Genomic DNA, 20,421 nt, shown 5'->3' with positions numbered 1-20,421 from the left:
ATTTTTATTCAAGATTCAACAAATCTTAAGAGTAATCTCATCCCATTAAGGTTATGAATAAGGTTTCTTAGGGACCTGCCTTTCCCTCTAACATCATCTAATACTGCTATCTGCATTAAAAAAAAAAACATCAGAGGGTGAAGGCAAAGTAGGTCTGGCACCAGGGTCAAGCAGCGGAACACTGCAGAAAAACGTACAACTGTATTGTAGGCACAACCCCAAACCCACTTTTTTGACAAGAAAGCTACTGTTTGACAGAAATCTGAAAAAAAAAAAGTCCAATATAAAGAAACCAAAAATAGTAAAGAAAGGGAAAAGAAAGAAATTAAAATAGAATTAACATTAATATAATCCTTATGATGAACATATTAACTAAATTATATTTAATATAATCATAAATAACATAGATTATCCTGTCTAATAGCAGGAAAGTAAGGAAACGGCTTATTTTGGCTCTGTACCTAAGCACCAATGCATGTATTATACTATATATAGCATGCTGTGCTATAAATAAGATAGTATCAAAGCTGGTAAGAGCAGCTTATGGAAGACCTTGGTGAGTGATCCTCAGTTTGTCCACAAAATCATCCTACTTGTACCATCTTTGCAATGAAATGTGTTGTTATACAGGTGAACACAGCCTGCAGATACAAATTCTCATAATTATCTCTCATAATCCTGCCTCTGTCTTCTCTTTAGAGGTGCTGAGCGTTGATCATTATGCAGAAAGCTTGGAAAGCACTGAATCAGGGTTTTCACTCAAGTTTTCACTGAACTTAGGCCTTTCCTTCCAATTCTAGGGCAAGGCGAACTCTCCCATCCACTTTCTACTCGTCTACTGCGTGCCAAAACTCCTTGTGCCCATCGGCCAACTTAAAGAACTAAGGGGTTAAGCACTGCCCACCCAGTTGTGCCGTGCTTCCCTACGGGGACCTGCCCTGGCAGCACCGATCCGCGTACTCACTGCGGACTGAAGTCAGGCACAGGGAATTCAGGCAATTCCTTCGAGGAAGGTGACACTGGGATTTGTTTCACCCCAGCACTCGTCACCCATTCCTGCCACTGAGAAACGATCTGCAGTACAGACAGCCTGCTAAATCCAGCCACGCCAGAGATAAGAGCAAGAGTCTAGTGATACCAGTCTGGCAATCAGATAGTTTCCTTCAGGATGATATTTTCCTTCCACTTTGAAAAGTCTTTAGTTGCTTTTTAAACCCTCACCTGCAGATCTGAATAACCAAACAGCTGTTGAAGCCTACAAATGAGTTTTGGTTTTCGTTCTGACTTGTGGCTGCCTTCTGGCTACTATCAGCTCTTCTAACCTCACTTCTGTAGAAAAAAGAAACAGCAGCCAGCTGATTGAAAACAAAGCAAGGATACATTTTAATAAGGCAGTATTCTAAGGGTCTGACCCCTAGAAAACTGAATTTAATGGAAACCCTCCTATTAACTTTAATGGAATTTGGATCAGAGCCCAACATTGTTACCTCAATATTACTGACTGTATGTCCATTTTTATTTATCATGAAAATCAGGTAGGGCCTGGCCAACAGAGGCTGAGAATCATTCCCAGCTGATGTGTACTACTTTTCCCCTAAACGTCTGCAGAACTATAGCTAGAAGCTAAAAGCACCTATACTTACTTTATTTCGCCCTTTTAACATGTTAAAGGAGTTAGTTATTGTTAGAAAGGAAGCCATCAAGCAGGAACTTTTATATATACATATATATGAACATCTTCAGTTCACACACACATATGCTTTATTTTCAGCATTCTTAGCCTATTGCAATTTATGGTACTATAATATATATGGGAATTAGATAAATGCTTTTGCAATAATTTAATTCCAGTAAGCAGTTCTCAATTAATATTGCTGTTTGCAATATGAAATCAAAAAGCTAATGTTGTTTCAAAGAAACCACAATTGTTCTACTTGCAGAGAACACTGTTAATTTTTTCTCAGTCGATTTGTATCACGAAAATAACTAACGCATCAAAATCTTTCAGCTGAAGCAATATAATTTTAGTAGTTTACAGAACAGATATAACCAAAACACTTTTTTTATTAACATCTGCAATTAAGCTCCCCTCTACAGTAAAATATGCATAATCTTGTGGAACTGGTGCACATTCAATGAATGTTTTCCGTACTGCTATATATGGTGGCTTTTAAACACTTGCTGACAGACCTCCTCAAGGACAAAGAGTCTTACAGCCAATATGCTTTCCACCAAGGCAAACAGCTTTACCTGCAGGTAAATGTATCTAACCTCAGAAGAATTTTTTGCATAGCCAAAAATGTTATAAGGTTTTATTGTAAATATTGTAAATAAATCTACTAGTTGCTACACTGTCCCTTCTCATGACTGCCACATACACATCTAATGACTGGTGTAGCTGAGAGGCTTGAGCCACATGGAGGAATTCAACAATTTTCTGACTCTATGACCAGAATGAAGTTATCATTCAGGTAATAACAGCGATGATGTCAGCTGGCACCAGCTAGGTCCAGACTGTACAGGCCTTCCCTTTGAGAGGCTGTGATCTAACCTTGGCAGGTCTGACTCAGCTTTAAACGAACTATCTCCAGTACTGTGATGTTAAAGTAGATACAAGGAAATTGGCTGAATATGTACACAGCTACAAAGCTTACCTAAGCTTAACTTTGCATCTGCTGTCTTCGCTGTCTATTTGGTAGAGGGAACATCTTGAATTGTTTATTCCTTCTCTCAGCTTTTTTGTGTTCCCATAATCCTGTCCCTTTTTAATGTCTTTGAGATTTTAGGTCACCTCCAACCCCAAGCCTGTCCTTGAAAAGAATCTGTTCTTCAAGCCTGCATGGACTCAGCCATTTTTATTAATACCCCTTTGAAGCTGTTTATGAGAGAATGACTTATCTCTGGCAGTATTTCCCTTTCCTGCTTAGGTCTTTAACTTCTTTAGATTCATTTGACTTAACTCTATTCACTCCAGTAGAGACTTTATTCCAGCACACCATTGCGCACATTTATAATGCAGCCACTTTCCTACCTAAGTCACAGGAGGCTCTTAGCAAATGACGTTCCATATTTTGCTAATTCCAGTCATCTACTGAAAGAACAATATTGTGGACTCTAGAGAGTTCAGAAGCTTTTGACACATCCTTGATGCTTCAGAACAAAGCAGCAAGCCATTGCTTGTCATCTATAATTAGCCAAGGTGACTCAGAAGAACATCTTCAAATCTGAATATACATTTTGTCATCATCTACAGGGGATTGTCGTGGATTCATTCAGGATATGTAGGTAGAAATGGATGTTTTATGAATGTAATCTTAATACATGTGATAAAGGATATGCAACTTTAATTTGGTACAAGTGTTTTAATTCCCCAAATGGAAGCACTATGCTAATAATGAAATCCTATCTTCTTTTATTAATTTACTTTAAAAACAAACACAATTCCTTCCCAAACCAAAAGATGGCTACTCCCAAACTCAAGACACTTTGGTCATTTTTGGCTGCAACGATGTGAGAACCTCTCCAACTTTTTGCACTGCTGAAGCTTCACACAGTTTAACCTCAAATCCAATTCACAGCATTAGCTTAAGTATAATTTACTCTACTTTTCAACTAGGGTAGAAACTTGGCTTCAAAGCAACCCAGCTAAGGTATGTTGGATGAGAAGTTGGCTTGCTTTGCATTATCATCAGATTTGACAATTGTTCTACGAATTTACATGTTCATTTACCAGATACTCTGATACACCACACACTTGCATATACGTAACTTTATGATTCCTTGAAAATTTCTGATTGTATCATAATAACCCCAGAAACAAAGACTGATGTATCACAGAAACATGAAGTATCTGCTGTAAAAGCCTCACTTTATAATTTTCCCAGACAGGGATTCTAATGTTTAAGGGAAAAAAGTAAAATCTGTATCACCCATAGGTACATATGATCACTGAGTTTTTGTTAATGTTGTTTTAAGGGAAACACTGCCAATAATCTTGTAGCACTTTAATATCCACAAAAAAATTGTTTTTAGGCATCAGAGAGAGCCATATCTTTTATTTATTCTTTCTGTAATGCTTCCACTGAGAACAGCTTAAATTGTTTTCCAAACTTCTGAAACATCTGCATGGACTAGCACAAGATATAATACAGGAGCCTCCAAAATTGAACCCAAGTGCCTTTGTGTGAGTAGAAGGACTGCTGCTCTCCTTATATACAACGGCCCAACTGATTAAAGCACTTACTAGGAGGCAAGACAGTTCAGTGCTCTGTTCTGCCTGCAAGCAGCTGGTTATTTCAGGGAGGAGTGAGACAGGATCCTGTGCTCCCCTGCATTAGAAGCTGAGCCACTAAGCAGAGAATTCAAGATTCATTGCAGAAAACAGCTCATGGAGGGAGGTGCCTGTACATCTGCATTTTCTTAGGAGTAGGGAGATGCATGACCTGGTTTCTGCTCCTGTGACAGCTGACACTTATTTTGCTTTTCATATTGTGAGTGCTCTTGCCACGTATACATACAAAATAGGAAACTAACACCATCATGGTTACTGATTTTTTTTCCTGTTTATATGGTCTGCATTTTGCTTTTTACAAGAAGCCAAACTTATCAGTGCATATTCATTTGCAGTCTCCAAAGGCCTCAATGGAATTCCTTAGGCTATTCAGTTATATTAAAATATAGGCAATGCTACACATGGGACACATATTTTGGATGCTTCAAAACTCTCTGGTTACAAATTGCTATGCTTATGGCATTAAGGCAATGCCAGGCTTACTGGATCTGACCTTTAGTTCTTTATGAAAAATAACTGCAAGTGGAGGCTAGGAAAGTTAAGTCTGCCATATACTTCAAGAAGCAATATTACATGTTCAAAAGATTTGTACTATTCTCAATACTTAAAAACATCCAGTATGTTTGTTGCAATGTCAAGTGAGGACACCTCTTTGACTTAGATACAGCACCAGAGTTTTGAAATATGCTTGAGTATTCTGAATTTGAATAATATTCTCCTCACTGAGAGGTTTTAGTTCCAGCCAGAGCTGCTAAAATATGTCTGAAATATGTATGAAATTTGAAGTTGTGCCACTATACAGAAGAGAATTAAAGATTCATTTAGCCAGAAAGCACAAAACAAGGAGGAGGAATCTTCTTTGTACTCTTTAAAAAATTAATTTTATACCTCTATATTTAACATACATATATGTACTATGTATATACATATGTATTATGTTTATGTAAAATATATATTATGCATGTGTTTTTATATGGACATACACATATGTACATTATGCACACATATTTAACATATATCCTATATATCTACATTAAATATATATATTTGAAAGACAGAGCAAAAGCTCTACTGTCAGCCAGAAAAAAAGGCAGGTTAAGCTAGAAAAAGTGCTTGTTTTATGAAAAAGTAAAATTGCAATTCGCAGCATTTTATGAATGCTGTACAAATTACCAGATACCATAGACTGCATTTCTGGACCTGAATGGTACTAAAAGTTGCAACTAAGGGCAAATATAAAGACACTTGTTTACAATGCAAAGGCTTAGTCAGTATTATAAGCAGTATGGCAATCTGCATAGCAGAAGATACAATGCTTTGTAATGTGATTTTTGCTATACATATCAAGTTCCACACATGAACAAGCTCAAATACAGCCCCATTAATTTCAATCACTGCAAAAAAGAAGAGAAAAACATAGTAAACATATTGATAGATTTAACAAGGATTAATGCATAAAACATGCAATCGTATGTTTACCTTATTTACTGAGCGGTAGTCCTATTTTATAAAGGCACCACTGAAACATTTCAAAAGGTACTAGAGATGGGCTGACAAGACTTCTATTGAAGTTTCTGGCGCCACTTCAATTCTTTTCAGTTATAATTTTGTCAAATATCACAGCCTGAAAGTATACATACTAGGTATCTAGGTGACTTTTGTGTGTGCATGTGTGTATGTGATAAATTCCAACAAGAATAGTTTAGTTTTGTCAAGAATGAACCTAAAGGAAAGTAAAGCACAACTCTCTTTCAAAAAAAAAAAAAAAATTGCCCTCAAGATACAATGGAACAGGGACTTCAGATCTGGAAGGGACAATGGCAGATTGTGTCAAAGATGACCATCCTGTCTTCCCATGAAATGCAACCCAAATTTATAAACCAATTGGATAGCCAGTGAAATGCTCCCAACCCTCTCATCCCCAATTTGTATTTGACCAAATTCCTACATGATCAAAAACACATTTATTCCCCTCAGGTAACTTCAATTATTAAAGCTGATTAGATGTGTATTTAAAACTCAAGGCTCTATTTGACTAAGAGTCGGAGGTCAGTCATAGGTTCCTTCATTAGGCTCCACAATGCCAGGTGCATGGAGAAGCAAGTGAGGGTCAAGGACAAGAGAAAGGACCAGGAAAAGGTCTGACCAAAGTCAATATTTGGGTGCAGGGAAGAGGGAAGAAAGAAGAAGGGCAAAAAACCAAAGTGTTGAGTATTGCAGAGAAATCTGTAGACCCTACACAACACACCTTCACCCCTTGGGATGGAAACCAGAGGTCTTGAATTTCAGAATTCTACTGTCAAGAAGAGGCTAAGACATCTCCTGGAAAAACCAGCATGTCCCATGTCTGTGTTGGGGAAAGACAAGCTCATATTCTGATTAGGTATTCCAGCAGCTCAAATGGTATTGAGGAGCACAGCGAATTTAGCAGCAGATCTGATCCACAGAGGTATAAAGTGGCATATGTCAATTCCTTTGTGTTTTGGAAAAATGAAGACTTGCAAATCTTGCACTTGCTACAGTTTGGATGGCAAGTGAATGTCCTGATGTTCGATGTGAACTACCACTGAGCAGCTCCCTGCTGCCACCCAACTGGTTCTGAAGCCATTGGAGATTTGCTATGGACACGGAAAGTACAATATCACTCAAATACTCTGAAAAACAAAGTCCTGCATGCCTCAAAGCAGGACATCCAAGAAGAGCAAAAGCTTTCTTTCACAATGTTTTAGTTGTGTTTGAAAACATGGACAATACAAACCTCCTGCTCCAGAGTACCACTGACAAGGTGAATTAACAATCTTTTTACACTACAATGCTGTTGAAAATGCTGAGTAGAAAAGCTCTTAAGGAAGCAGGGCTCTGCAATATGCCCTAAATACAACACAGGGTCTTCCACAGTGAACACCTGATTATAAGCAGGAAATGAGCCTCACACTGAATGAGGCTTAAAGTATAAAACATACTACGTGATCAAATTGCTAATAATTGCATTAAAGCATTTCTGGAAAAGGTTTGTTACTTCTGGCATGTCTTAACTTTTGAGAACATGGTCCTGTAATCTTAATAACATCCTCTAAAGGTAACGTTTGCTTAGGGTAATATAATAGATGGAAATAATAGAACAGATGGACTCCACATAATGAATCTTAATAATATATTACATATATTACTTTGTGCTTACATGCTTATCTAAAGAACCACAAATCTTCTGGTGCTATATAAATATTTAATAATGATAATATAGACTATACTGATCTAATATTACATCTGGGCTCTTTACTTGTTTATACCAAACTGAGCTTGCTTTAGTTATATAGCAGCTCTGTTGGATTCACTGAGCCTATTCATGTGAGTAAGCAATTAGGACTTGGCTTCATTAAGTTTATATTTTGATGCTTTCCACACTAGAGAAAAACATTGTATTATGGAGAGAATTTGAATAAATGCTTAAAAGTTAAGAAAATGCTTCAGTGCTTTTCTGACTAAAAGCAGATTTAAACATATGCACAAATGGCTTCATGCATGGAACTAGTCAACAATCTTTAAAAATAATTTTCTAAAAACAAACCCCAGAAAATGCCATGAAAATACTTTTCTCTTTTCCCAGAAAATAAAACTGAAGTAAAAATCTCAGTTTTGTTATATTTATCTTTCAAAATAAAACCATTTAGAGTTTTATATAAACAGTCCATGATGTGCTGAATAATGATATCTGAGCTATTTTCACAAGTAAAAAGTTGGCTTCATATGTATCTTCAAAATCTATTGGAATATTTTGAGGTTTTTTGACCTATCTTTTGCCAAGAAGTTGGCTATTTCAAACTAATTGGTATCTACAGAAGGGAACTTTGTTAAAGCATCACCATTTGGAAAATTCCTTTTTAAAGATCGGCCTGTATTCCTGTACCTATAATTTTTTCTCTTATAATAATAATTTGTTAGAATAATAGTTATAATTCCTTCTTCATAATACCTTAACCAATGCATTGGTGTTTATGATGGTAGTTGCAAATTTAAAATGCATAATACATCACACAAAAAATGAATGAGATAACATCTATATTTCAGATTTTGAAATTCAGCACAAACACTGTCTAAATACTAAGATAATGTACAAAGATGTATAAAAGATCCTTGCACAGGTAATCATATAATCTTTCCACTGAAAATGTGTAAAAATTCATAAAACATATGGACTTGTAGAGTATATAACTAAATTAAGCCTCAATACACTCAAAACTACCAAAACGTTCTCTTGCTGTAACATATGCGTATTCTTCAAGTACTGCCATCTTTATTTCTAATATTAGTTTTATTTATGTAGGAGCAAAATATATCTAAATTTGACCTGTGACAGCTGTAGAACAGGTGATCCTAACCAGTACGATTCTGAAGTTGCTCCATTGTTATTTCACATTCACACATACAATAATAATTTCACATTCACACATACAATAATTTCACATTCACACATACAATAATTTCACGGTCTTCTGCAAGTTTTAAACAGCCCATTACAAAGTCATAGGCACTAAGAATGTTTGTATAAATCAGTACCTAAAGTTGCTAGTGGTTGTATACCAGGGATACGTTTCATGTTCCAGTACAAAAGCCGCCACATGACTTATGTTGCGATCATACAAATTGCTTGCTCAATGTAAAATGAAAATCCATGCCTTCACATGACGGCTCGCTATGCAAGCCGAGCTTGACCTTTCCTGCACTGTGGTTGCAAGGTAAAAGTCAGTATTTAAAAAGAAACCTAGGCATTGCGTACGTGATACGGTTTTCCTCTTGTAGATAGGCTGGTTCTTGCCAGGTATGGCATCTCTGTTACACCGTGGTCTTTTACAGGTATATGCTCCCTTGTTCAAACGCGATGCTCCTCCCAGCCTGGAGAAGTGCTCTCACCAAGAACAGACTGGAGAGGATATCTTTTCACTGAGAGATGTTTGGTTTTATTGAGCATTTACACACAGAATGGATATCCTACGTTTAAGGGGAGAACAAACAAGGCTATTTGCACTAAATGCTATAGTGCTCAGCACCATATAAATGCTGAAAATGGCTTGCAATATGTCATTTTATATATATGTGTATGTATATATATATTATGTGTTACCTTGGATACAAGGCTTGCTCTGTAGGCAGCTAACTGCTTCAGATATTCCTTCTTGGCAGCTTCAGTTTTCTTTTTGTATACCTAAAAACAAAGAGTGTCACATTGGTAAATTAATCTGGTTTTGTTTTTATGTATCACCGGTGTGTCTCATGCATCTTCATAAAGTCCTTCTAAGTAAACAGCTTTTCTTCCTCATATTGCTTAAAGAGTGAAATAATAAACATCAAGTATTTTAAAGAAAATATTGTTTCAACTGAGAAACACCCTTTAACTACCCAGCAGTACCGAAAAAAACAATATCCCTCCTAGCATCTCAGGTTTAATTGTTCAAAGTGAAATGTTGGGTGTACTTGCAATTGGGACATTTAGGGTATGGGGGAAGGCAGACGGGGGCCTCTTCACTGACCTCCACTTGTGAGACAAGTTACAACCCTCTGGGAAAGGTAAAAATATTTATAGAAAGACAAATCAGCCAAGAGGTTTTCTCTCTTCCCCAGATAAATTGTTGGGGGCAGTCAGAGAAGCTTCATGGAGCTGTTAAGAATAATAAATGTTAGTCATTATTGCAGTCTTGATCCCATATCATTCTAATTAACTTCTCAGGAGCATGGATCTATTTCTGTTCATTTCTCTCAACTCACCAAATTATTTTAAATGTGGCATGTGCACAATCTCATAATAGATTAAAGAACTTCAAGAGTCACTTCAATTTTGCCCAAATTTCAAGATCAAAGATTATCTGCAAGGTTAGGGAGGACCTCATGGTGCTGTAGTAACATGATGTTAGAAAAGCATAGGTAGATATTAGGATTGAAAGTTCCCAAGAAGAGAACCTATTTCTGACCTGTGCAGCCGAGCTAATAACATACTGTTAGCGATGTTAGGGACAGATTCTGGAACAACATAGTATTTCTCTTTGTAAATATTACCATGAATTTCTCACTACTTCATGTCTTTTTTTAAAGATTAGATTTTAGAGTCATACAAGCATCTTGGCTTCATGTAACTAAGCAGAATTGATCCCTAGCCTTGCTTGGAGCAGAAAAAAAAGTTTAGAAATATTCAGATAGAACGCCAAAAAGGGAAATTAATAAAGCAAAAGAAATTTTACTTTTTTACTGCTGTTAAATTTTACGATTTTTTTTTTTAGTCACATGCCTGGGGCAGAGATTGTTTCATGTTTTCATGGACATTTGTGATTCTCAATACTATGAAAAATGGAACTGCAACTTTCAGTCTCTGCTGCCCATTTCTTCAGGTAAAATGTGCACCCTTGGCACCTGGCGAACACCTCCACAATACGAGTAATAGCGATCTACCTTCCTCCCTGCCACTCAGTACAGCCTAGTTATTTGGGCTATAGGTCAAAAGGCAAAAGGTGGGCAAAGCAATTTATGACAAATTGGGGGTGTTCTCATGAATTCTACAGGTGAAAAACACAAAACATACATACATCTCCTCTCCAGAAGGATAAACCTTTAAACTGATCTCTTTTGATCATCCTAATCTCCCCCCAAAACAGAGTAATTTCATGATGGAGAGGATCTAGAAGGACAGATTGCACACACAGAGGACAATATGATCCCCAACTACAAAGTGAGGCAGAGTTAGGCAGGAAGGATCTAGTACAACATCATTTTTATAAAGAATGTGCTTGTGAAACATTTTTGTTTCACTGAGGCTTTGCTTTCAGAGACAGAACAATCCTCAGATATGGGCTGGCAAAACTCAGAAGTTGCCTAAAAGGATTAAAGATTTTGCTTCCCAGGGAAGCAAAAGATCATAGTGGAAGCAGGGAAGTGTTAGGCTTCCAAAATTGTAAATATAAAGATAGAGAGGAATAAAGATTAGTTTTAGCTGTGCAGCTGCATATGTGCACCCTTGTAATTCCTCCAGATTAAGATAAATATATAGTGTTGGCTGACCTCCTATTCTTTCTCCCTCCCCAAAAAAGTAGTAATTTTCTTTTTAAACTGTAATCATCCATGATTATTAGGGAAATGTACTGTTTATTTAGAAAATGAATCGAAAATTAGTCAGCAATCTGTTCCTGGCTGCTAAAATGAATTTAGCTTGACCTACAGAACAAAGACTAATTTATATTGCTTTGTATATTGCAATCCTTCTGCATTATTCTGATAGCTGGTTTAAGAAACACAGTGGAACAAAGAATTTTACACAGAAGAACACAGAATTTTACACAGAATAATGGTCTTTAAAAGATCATGTATCTACTGCTTCCAGATTTTACTTTGCATTACACAAATATAAAAAATATACAGTCATACTGTGCTTTTACAGTCACAGTGCATTGAAAGAGTCCTCTGGGACCTGACTTTTCCCTCAAATAGTCATATTGCACAAGGTTAACTCAATAATACGAAGCTAACAACAGTGCTGTAAATCCCCACTAAAACATTGCTACTTCACATGAATGTCACTGTATAGCTTGTTTCTAATTATTTCCCATCTATGTTTCTGCCACGTTCAGCATATCCATCATTGTTTTGCCCTCTTTTCTTCGGTCTTCTCATTAGCCAATAATAGTTCAAACAACACTGCTTTTCACAGTGGTATTTACCTTAACCAGGTAAATTGGAGGTCACTCTGATCAAAATTTCCTAGCTGGATAGTGAGAGGTTTTGGTCACCCCAGCTGCTTTGGTGTTTGGGTGGCATCCCAGCCAGCTAGCCTGTCCAGAGCACATTGAGCTCTCCCTGCTTCCTCCCTCCTAGGGTATCCATGTGGCATCTGAGGACAACAGTTGGGGTTCTCCCTGTGCATATCTTGATGCCATCAAAGTGGGCTGATGATCCTCACATTATCTTTGAAAAACTGCATTGAATTGGCTTGGATTTGGCTTACACTAAAAATTAAGGTAGCCTCAGAATATTTAGGGAACGATGAGGTCCAGCTGTCAGTACTTTTCTCTCAACGTGAATGAATGCAGCTCTGGCAGCAGGTACCAGTTCCCTGCCTTCGAGCGAGCTGGGACTTGTGCCAGAGGCTTAAGAAAACAGAGCAAGTGAGGAGCGTCCTCAGCAGTTGTAGCAGCACCTGCAACAGGTATGAGCAACTCAGCTGCTCCTCCCATCCTATTTTTTGCAGCTGCAAGAGCTTTTTAGCCCTTTGAGCTTAAATAGTTTTGTGTTGTAATAAGTTTAACAGAGTTGCAACCTTGCAGCTGTTTTGGGGAGGCAAAAGGCTTGTGTCATCATTCAAGCGTGCCCCAGATAACTTCCTTGCTTACATTCCTTGCTTAAGACCATGCTGAAATCCATATTCTCCAATTTACATTTACTTTTAACATTTTTCCTGTATCAAGAAGCAGCTTTCTAATCTGTTGCTTATCTATGGTGTATATTGGTGATACCTGTTTTTACTTTTAGCTCCTCAGAAATGTCATATAGGTCCTTTTCCCCTCCTCCCTCAAGTAAGCAACAATTATTAAGTAACTTGACAGGAGCACTTATGGAATTAAGTCATTTCTAACTTGCTTTAATTCAATTAACATGATAATTGAATGTCAACTGATTGTCATTCAGGCAGTAAAGGCCCATTTTGATTCACCAGCAGATTTGTTTCCTTACACAGTATTTTATTTTTTGTATTCTCCTAGTTATGGAATTGAATGTTACCAGAAAGACAATATTTTTGTGTTTGAGATGAGAGGTCAGCTTGGTTTATTCTTACTATCTTCAGCATATTACAGAAGCCTCCACAATACCACAGTTACATTTATTTGTCTAAGAAATGGAAGCTGCTGGCATTATTTTCCTATTGTGCTTCATGGATGCAAATTTACACACCATAATTCAAGGGTTCTTAGTTTACTATTTAATTACTTTTCCAAAATACACCCAATAAGATAGCTTCAAGTTCACTTATGCTGTTTAAGCAAAACATGCATCAACACCGAAGAAGGTATTTTCTGTAATAACTAAGTATAAAACTCTTCCTTGTGTGTTAGTGCAAAAGGTAGCATTTGAATGAGGCCACTGGAAAAACTAGTGATCCTGGTACCAGCATCCAGGCCATTGAGATGGCACTCTGTAGTTCAGATTCGCCTGGTGGACCACAGGCTGGGACCACAACTCTGGTGGCAGCCTACGCCCAGGACTGAACTCTTAATAGTGATACACATCCTTAAGCTGACTGCCCCAAAGTTTCATTTGGAGATAGATGGGTTGTGGGTTATATGGTTAGCCACAAGTACTGCACAAATACTTGATTTACCAAATCAAAACCACAACAGAATATCTGCTCTGCTGTGTTGTGATGCCAACTTCTGCTCATATTCTGCTGTATGTATTTTAACAGCTGTTTCATACTTGTCTTTCTAGATCATATGTTCCTTGAGGCAAGCTTTGTGTCTCCTGTGCTATCCATGTGTTGGATCACTGATCATGACAAAATATATCAGGAATGCCTTGAGACAAATTTTTGTTTTGGTTGGTCCTCTTTTCCCGACAAACTTCTTGTCAGCTTGCTTGTGGAGGTTTATCAGTACCACAACATACCAAGCTGCAGGACCCATGAGCCTTGAACCTTTGTTCCTTTAGGGGAACAGGTTTCCCCTGTTCATCACTGCAAGAGTCAAACTGGGCATTCAGACAGGTGTCCTGCATTATTTAACAGCAAATATGTCCTTAGTTTTGAACATCAAGTACTGATGGAAGAAGGCCCCACTGATACAGTCCCCACTGATACCTGGAACCAGTGAGCTAAATTGACTGATACTCTTAGAAAAAGAGGCTGTCAGAATGTGTACCTCACGGTAGCCTGAAAGGGCCGGTGTCTCCTCGCTGACAAAACATGTTGTGAAGGACCATGGTGTTTCCCTGATGCTGCCTAAATGGCCAGCACAAGGATGATGAAGGAGTGGATGTCTCCTTAGAGCTGACACTTGCAAGCAAGGTATGTTTGTCATTTTAAAATGATATAAAGGCATCCACATTTGTTTTAATGGAAATGTTCCACAAACCTAAAAAAAAGCAGTATATCCAAAAAAAGCTACATGACTAGTTTTGACTATTGGACTCTGCAGTGCTATTATCCATGGAGGCGTCTTTTTCACATGCTAAATTCACCAGAATATCATCTGATAAAATATGGTAGGCTGCAATTTAGAATTAAATTCTGTATTCAGACTGTCATCCCTGGCTCTACCTACCCAGCCTAATGGAGAAAGCTTGTATTTTTTTCCAAGTGGGAGACGTATCTCTAGTTTTAATCTTTTGATTTTGCAGCAAAGGCTTCTAGAACTACACACATTCTTCTAAAATATGGAGAAAGATATTCCTACAGCAGTCAGAAAAAAAAAATCCCCAGAATTGCTTAATGGATACTGAAATATGTTACCATTTGATTTTTAATCTAGGTACACACAGCAACAGAAAGAGGCCCAGGGCTAGCTATATGGCTCAGCAGTCTCTTAGACTACAGAGCATGAAAATGACTCTGATGACATATTAGAGGCTTAGGGGAAAGAATTCAGTCTTTCTGGCACGCTGGGTAGAGATCACAGGCCAAACTCAACTCCAGCACAAACAGCGAAACTCTACTGAGTTCCCTGAATATTGCAGCGAGTTATACCAGGACTGAATTTGACCTTACAAACTTGATGCTTGCAGCTTGCAGGAGTGGGATTGCTGATTTCATCGGAAGCATGTTGGATGAAAGCTGGGTTCAAAACAAACAACAGGAAGCATATGATTTATGTGGTGATTATTTGCACTAGGTTGCATTCTTCTTTTTTAAAAAAATGGATGTAAGCCTGAATGGAGCACAATAATTGGGCCTAGCTCCAGTTGTGTACGCAGATGATTTAGAGCCCTGTTCCCATCAAGCCCTAATGTATGGATAAAGGGTGGGGAAGAAGAATGAGCAGAAAATTAAGGTTATTATTTATGATTTGTACTGCTGCAATACTTGGAATCCAGGGTCCTTTTGGCCCATTTTTTTCCAAACATAACAAGGAGGAAAAGTGCGGTGGAAGTCAACGTTCGTAACTCCGTAGACAGGTGCTCTACTTATCTAGCCATGGTGTCTGTTGCACAGATGCTAGAAATTCACCCCGGGGTGGAGGGGGCTGATGTTTGCCACCACTTCAGCGCTCAGGGCAGGCTGCAGAAAGACTAAGCTGCCAGGTGGGCTGGGCAGGAGGCCAGCAGGCTTGTGAGCGTACTACTGATAGGGCTTTATTACCCCAGACAGAGCATACGCAGCAGCTCCTACTGCGACCTACTTTAGGGAGTTTTTTTTTTTTCTTTTTTGTCTTTTGACAGCAGAGGGGGAGGTTTCACGCACAGTGCAAGTGCTGTTTACCCTAGCTGGGTGTGGGAGACCAGCACCCCAGCTGCCAGAAACGCCGGGGCAAACATCTGTTGCAAATCTGGGGGCCTGCTGTTGCTCTCTCACAAAATCAGTGGCAAAAATGAGAACGTTAAGGGGTTCAAGATCCAGCCCTGCAGAAAACCATACAACAATATGCTGATATCTATATATGTGCACACACACTCACATATAGATATACACATATTTATGTTTGTGGCTGTGTGTATGTGTGCCTATTCTTGACCCACTTGCGTTCCAGTTCACTAAGCCCAGCTGCCCTCAGAGGAAGGGAGAAGGAGCAGACACTAGCATGAGGAGCAGTTGCTTTAAACTCCTCCCACGTTCATCTACAACTTCAAAGGGAGCAAACAATTTTAGTGCAGAAATCTGTCAAGAAAAACAGTGGGCCTCCCAAAGATGCATAAGGTGCAACACTGGTAAAAGCTACTCTGCTGGTGTAGGTAGCTGGGAGTGAAGGTGTGAGGTTGTTTTCTTCTGTGCCTATTCCTGAATCCATTTTGTTTCTAGTTCACTTTGGCAGTATGCACACACTGATGTGCCTTTGCTTCCTATTTTCATTTGCAAAAATAAAGTAAAGCTAAATTTAAGCCCTGTATGGTTGTTTATCTACTCAGTGGAAAGTACATTCTCATCCTCTTACAAACATTTTAAAGTTATTCCTTGGAGATTACTTTATTAGCACGGTGATAATAAAAAAATAAAGGTACTTGAAGTATAGCTTTTATAGGAGGTATAAGAGATGAAAAAACAAACATCTGCATGAGTATGTAAGTATAAGTAATAGTGAATAAATGGCAAAGTCATGTTTTCAAAATGCTACTGGCTACCTTCACCTGAAGATCTGTAACACCCAAATCGTAGTGCTGTTGGCCGTTCTGGGGAGCTGGGGCATGGGGAACCTGATGGCGGTGGGCGCCCAACACCTCCAGGAACGGGGTGAGCTCCCTGGCCAAGCCAAGCGATAGGGGAGCACTGCGGCCGTGAGCTCCCGGAGGAATGAGGCATCGCCTGGCACTGCTCCTCTGCAACGTGGTGCCACGTGAGGTTACGTGTCCCCACACACCAGGCTGAGCCACTGCCTCCTGAAACACGGATCTTGGATCCATTTCAGTGTGACCTGTGGTGTTATACCAGAAGTGAGCTGTATCTCAGCATCAGCATCTTAGGCATAAAGTGATCTACCAGACTCATTGCTGCACTGGCAAATGTGCTGCTGCAGCAAAAACATCACCGTGATCATGAGAGAGATTACCAAACATGCTTAGATATGTTTCATGCCCAAATCAGTCTAGTTTTTTTTTTAGTGACCAAAATAGAAACCCTTGAAAGCTTGTGGGTTATAATGAAAATGCTAACAGCATCACAAATGTTCACACTAATACATGGGGACTTCAATTTACTTAAGTACTGGCAACACACAATCCAAGTTCCATCAGATGCTGAAGAATAAACTGCAGCTTTTATCTAGTGGGTCTTTGAGCACCAATGAGGAGTAAATGATTTGATTTTGTGAGCTCAGAGGATTTGTCAGCTGCCTCGTAAGTATAATTCTGGCTCTTCATATTCCTGCTGCTTCTAATTTAGCAGGACAGGCTCATAATTGAAGCAAATTAACTATTTACACTTGCCACTTCTACCAGGGGAAGAGGACACATCAGCAGGAAAGAATGAGTGGGAAATTAAATTCTTCCCACTTGTGTCAGATCTGCCCTTATATAAACACATTAACAGTAATTTCATGAGGCGTCAAACATTGGAATAAATACTGAGGGATAAAATAATGAGGTGTTGCTATTGAGCTGAACTGTTGCAGCTAATATTACTGCGTCTGAATTATGCAGCCTGAAAGAAGGCATATGTTACAGTGCTCCAACAGTCGCTGAGCCTGCTTCATCTGATCGCTAGGTTTCGGGTCCCTAGGTGAATCCACCTTTCCTCCTGCTCCAAGGCCAGTACAATATTTAAGCAAATACACGGAAACACACACACAGACACACACATACGCACATGCATACAGACACTAAGCTGTTCATAGAAGGCCAAATTCATCCCTCTAAGAATTCCAGTTAAATCACTGAAGTTACACCAGAGATTAATTTTGTTGAATGTCGAACAGACATTCAATTCCATTTTTAGAATAATAGCACATTTATTAAGGTCTTTGGCTGAAGTTTTAAAGTTACACTAATGTAAACAAGAACATTTTGTTTGTAAGTTGCCACAGCTATTAAAGCTTTACTATGTCTCCAATTAGAAACTTAAGGTTCATTTACTACGTGCACATCTGGTACTGATTTAACATGACTTTCCTTTTTCATCTAAGGACAGAAAATGACCTAAGTAGCCTTTTTACCCAGTTTGAACCAGCATTCTGTCTGAAAGCCAGAGACTCGATCATTTAGCATGCTGAACCCTCTTCCCTGGGGGCCGTTTTTCTCCCCTTTGCAGTAAAAATGTGCGCAAGGGGCGATGATGTACATAAATATGTTATAAAAATGAGATGTACAGAAGTATAAGGAGCTATAAAGCAAAAACCACGTCTGTGATACTAAGAGAAGAATTAGAAAAGCCACTGAAAACTTCCCTTTGTTATGGCTACAACACTGAGAAAATATACCCCGATGTATTACCGCTATAGCTGCTTTCTATTGACAGGTTTATTAATCAAAAGAGTTTCAGAAAACATTTACAGTGAAAAATGATGAAAAATGCAATCCCTTCTTCTGATCACATGCAATTATTGTACCTAATTTGGAATTTCAGAAGAAGCTATGACAACGTAGTGCAATACTTCCAGCGTCCCTTTAATTCCTAGACCCCTCTGTGTATTCAGGTTAGTACAAGCAAAACACAGACACGCACCAGCGTTATTTGCAAATGGCCTTTGCATGCTCAGAGATTAATGGGATCAGTTATAATATATGACACACAAATGAAAATATCTTCGTATGGTAAAATAAGAGCGGTAGTAGGCTGGTATCTGTTTTAATCTAATAAATTGCAATATTCTCTGTAGTAACATAATCAGAATGTGCTACATTTTAAGCATAACCACCCCCTAATTTCAGTAAGACACCTGACATCATCTAGTTCATGATATCGCTTGCGTTTTTGTCTTTCAAAGCCTTTCAAAGAACATTTTCCTAGTCTCTTCACACTTAGAAGAACATATGCGGTTCCTGCCACAAGCTACAGTCTAATATGTCAGGTTACCAAATTTCTGCAAAGGCTTGGGCATACCTACACTGCCCTTAGGTTGCTTCTGTACTGAGTTTCAATACCTTTATGTATGCTGTGCTCAATCTACAGGAAAAAACAAGAATAATTCTATGGATTTCAGAAGCTGGCTCAGGTCTTAGGAATAGCAATTTCATTTTGGCAGAAAAATATGAAGTTATTCTTCTTTCTCAATAGCTGCATTATGTTCTACTTTCTGTTTCATTTATATTTACTATTTAAATAGTAAAAGGAGTTCCAATTCAGGAAACGTAATTTGGAAACATAATTCTATTTAAATTCCAGAATAAGCATTAGCTTCTAAAACATAAAAGCCAGAAGCTTTATGATAATTGAATTTTTTTCAGTAAGCATAATTCAACAATAATGTATTCTTCTAATGATATTATTGTTTCTTTATTTAACTATTTCTGAATTTCCGAAGCTTCTTCAATGCCAAATTCCAAATGCTACACTAATCATTTGTATTTTTAGAGTCCAATTTTCCTGCCAGAGACCTAGGTTTCATAACTGTTACTAATACTCTGGATCTGAAAAATTAGGCCTTTAAAATACAGACTATCTAGTCAGTTAAGATGTCTTGTAATCATTACTTTGTACTATTAGATCCTTAATGGAATAAAGAATGAGTTTAAATTTATTCTAGAAAATAGGATTGCCAATTTTTTGAAACAGGGACTTTCTTTTATTCTCTTTGTACAGTGCTAGATTAGAAAGGGCCTGGTCCTGGAGTTTTAACAATGTGCTTAATAGATGATAATGAACAGGCAAAGTGAGTCAAAGAGCAGCAAAGATATGCTAACCCAAACTCCTGGAATAATTGGTTTAAAAATCTGGTTGCAGGCCTCTTTTTTATGGATATATTACATAGATTCCATAGGACCTCATTCTGCTGTGTTCCAACTCAATTTAAGCACAACAGAGATAAGGAAAATAAATTTTGTTCTGCTATTCCAGTGTAGGACTTACTCAATTATTGCTGTCAGCCATGAATAGGAAATCCAAATTAAAGCTAGAAATTTTAAGTTTTGATGCACTTGTCTTAAACGGAATTCTACGAAAAGACTGGTGATTGTATTTTGATACTACACATAAAATGACAAATACAGCAGAAACAGACACTCTACAGCCTCCACTCTACAGTGGAGCAAACGTTATGGAAGGAAAAACAGTGACCACCTCAACGGCCACAGGTTAACGGTCATTAGGAGACATGGTGGAGAAAAAACAAGCGCAAGTTCCAGCTAAAAAATCTAAGTATTTGGAGCATTCCTGAGGTGCACTAGTACCTCAGGTACTGCTGGAGGGCAGCTCTTCCTTGTGGGGCTCCGCACCCACCCTGCCGCCAGCTTGTAAGCACTTGGAGCAGAGGGGAACCAAAACCGCTTCTTCGGAACGTGGCCAAAAGCATAGG

The 20,421-nt window shown here is 38.3% G+C and overlaps 1 protein-coding gene across 1 annotated transcript in view; it reads right to left on the bottom strand.

Moving 5' to 3' along the window:
• Nucleotides 1-20,421, bottom strand: part of TOX (thymocyte selection associated high mobility group box) — a 218,228-nt gene that overhangs the window by 15,399 nt on the left and 182,408 nt on the right. Inside the window, exon 6 of the mRNA XM_062568213.1 lies at nucleotides 9,414-9,494. Within this exon, the coding sequence (XP_062424197.1) occupies nucleotides 9,414-9,494 (81 nt within the window). The remainder of the gene's footprint in view (nucleotides 1-9,413; nucleotides 9,495-20,421) is intronic.

Source organism: Rhea pennata, chromosome 2 (genome assembly GCF_028389875.1).
Source record: "Rhea pennata isolate bPtePen1 chromosome 2, bPtePen1.pri, whole genome shotgun sequence".
Taxonomy (NCBI): domain Eukaryota; kingdom Metazoa; phylum Chordata; class Aves; order Rheiformes; family Rheidae; genus Rhea; species Rhea pennata.
The sequence above is the reverse complement of the archived record's forward strand: the minus strand, read 5'-3'. Positions and strand labels throughout refer to the sequence as shown.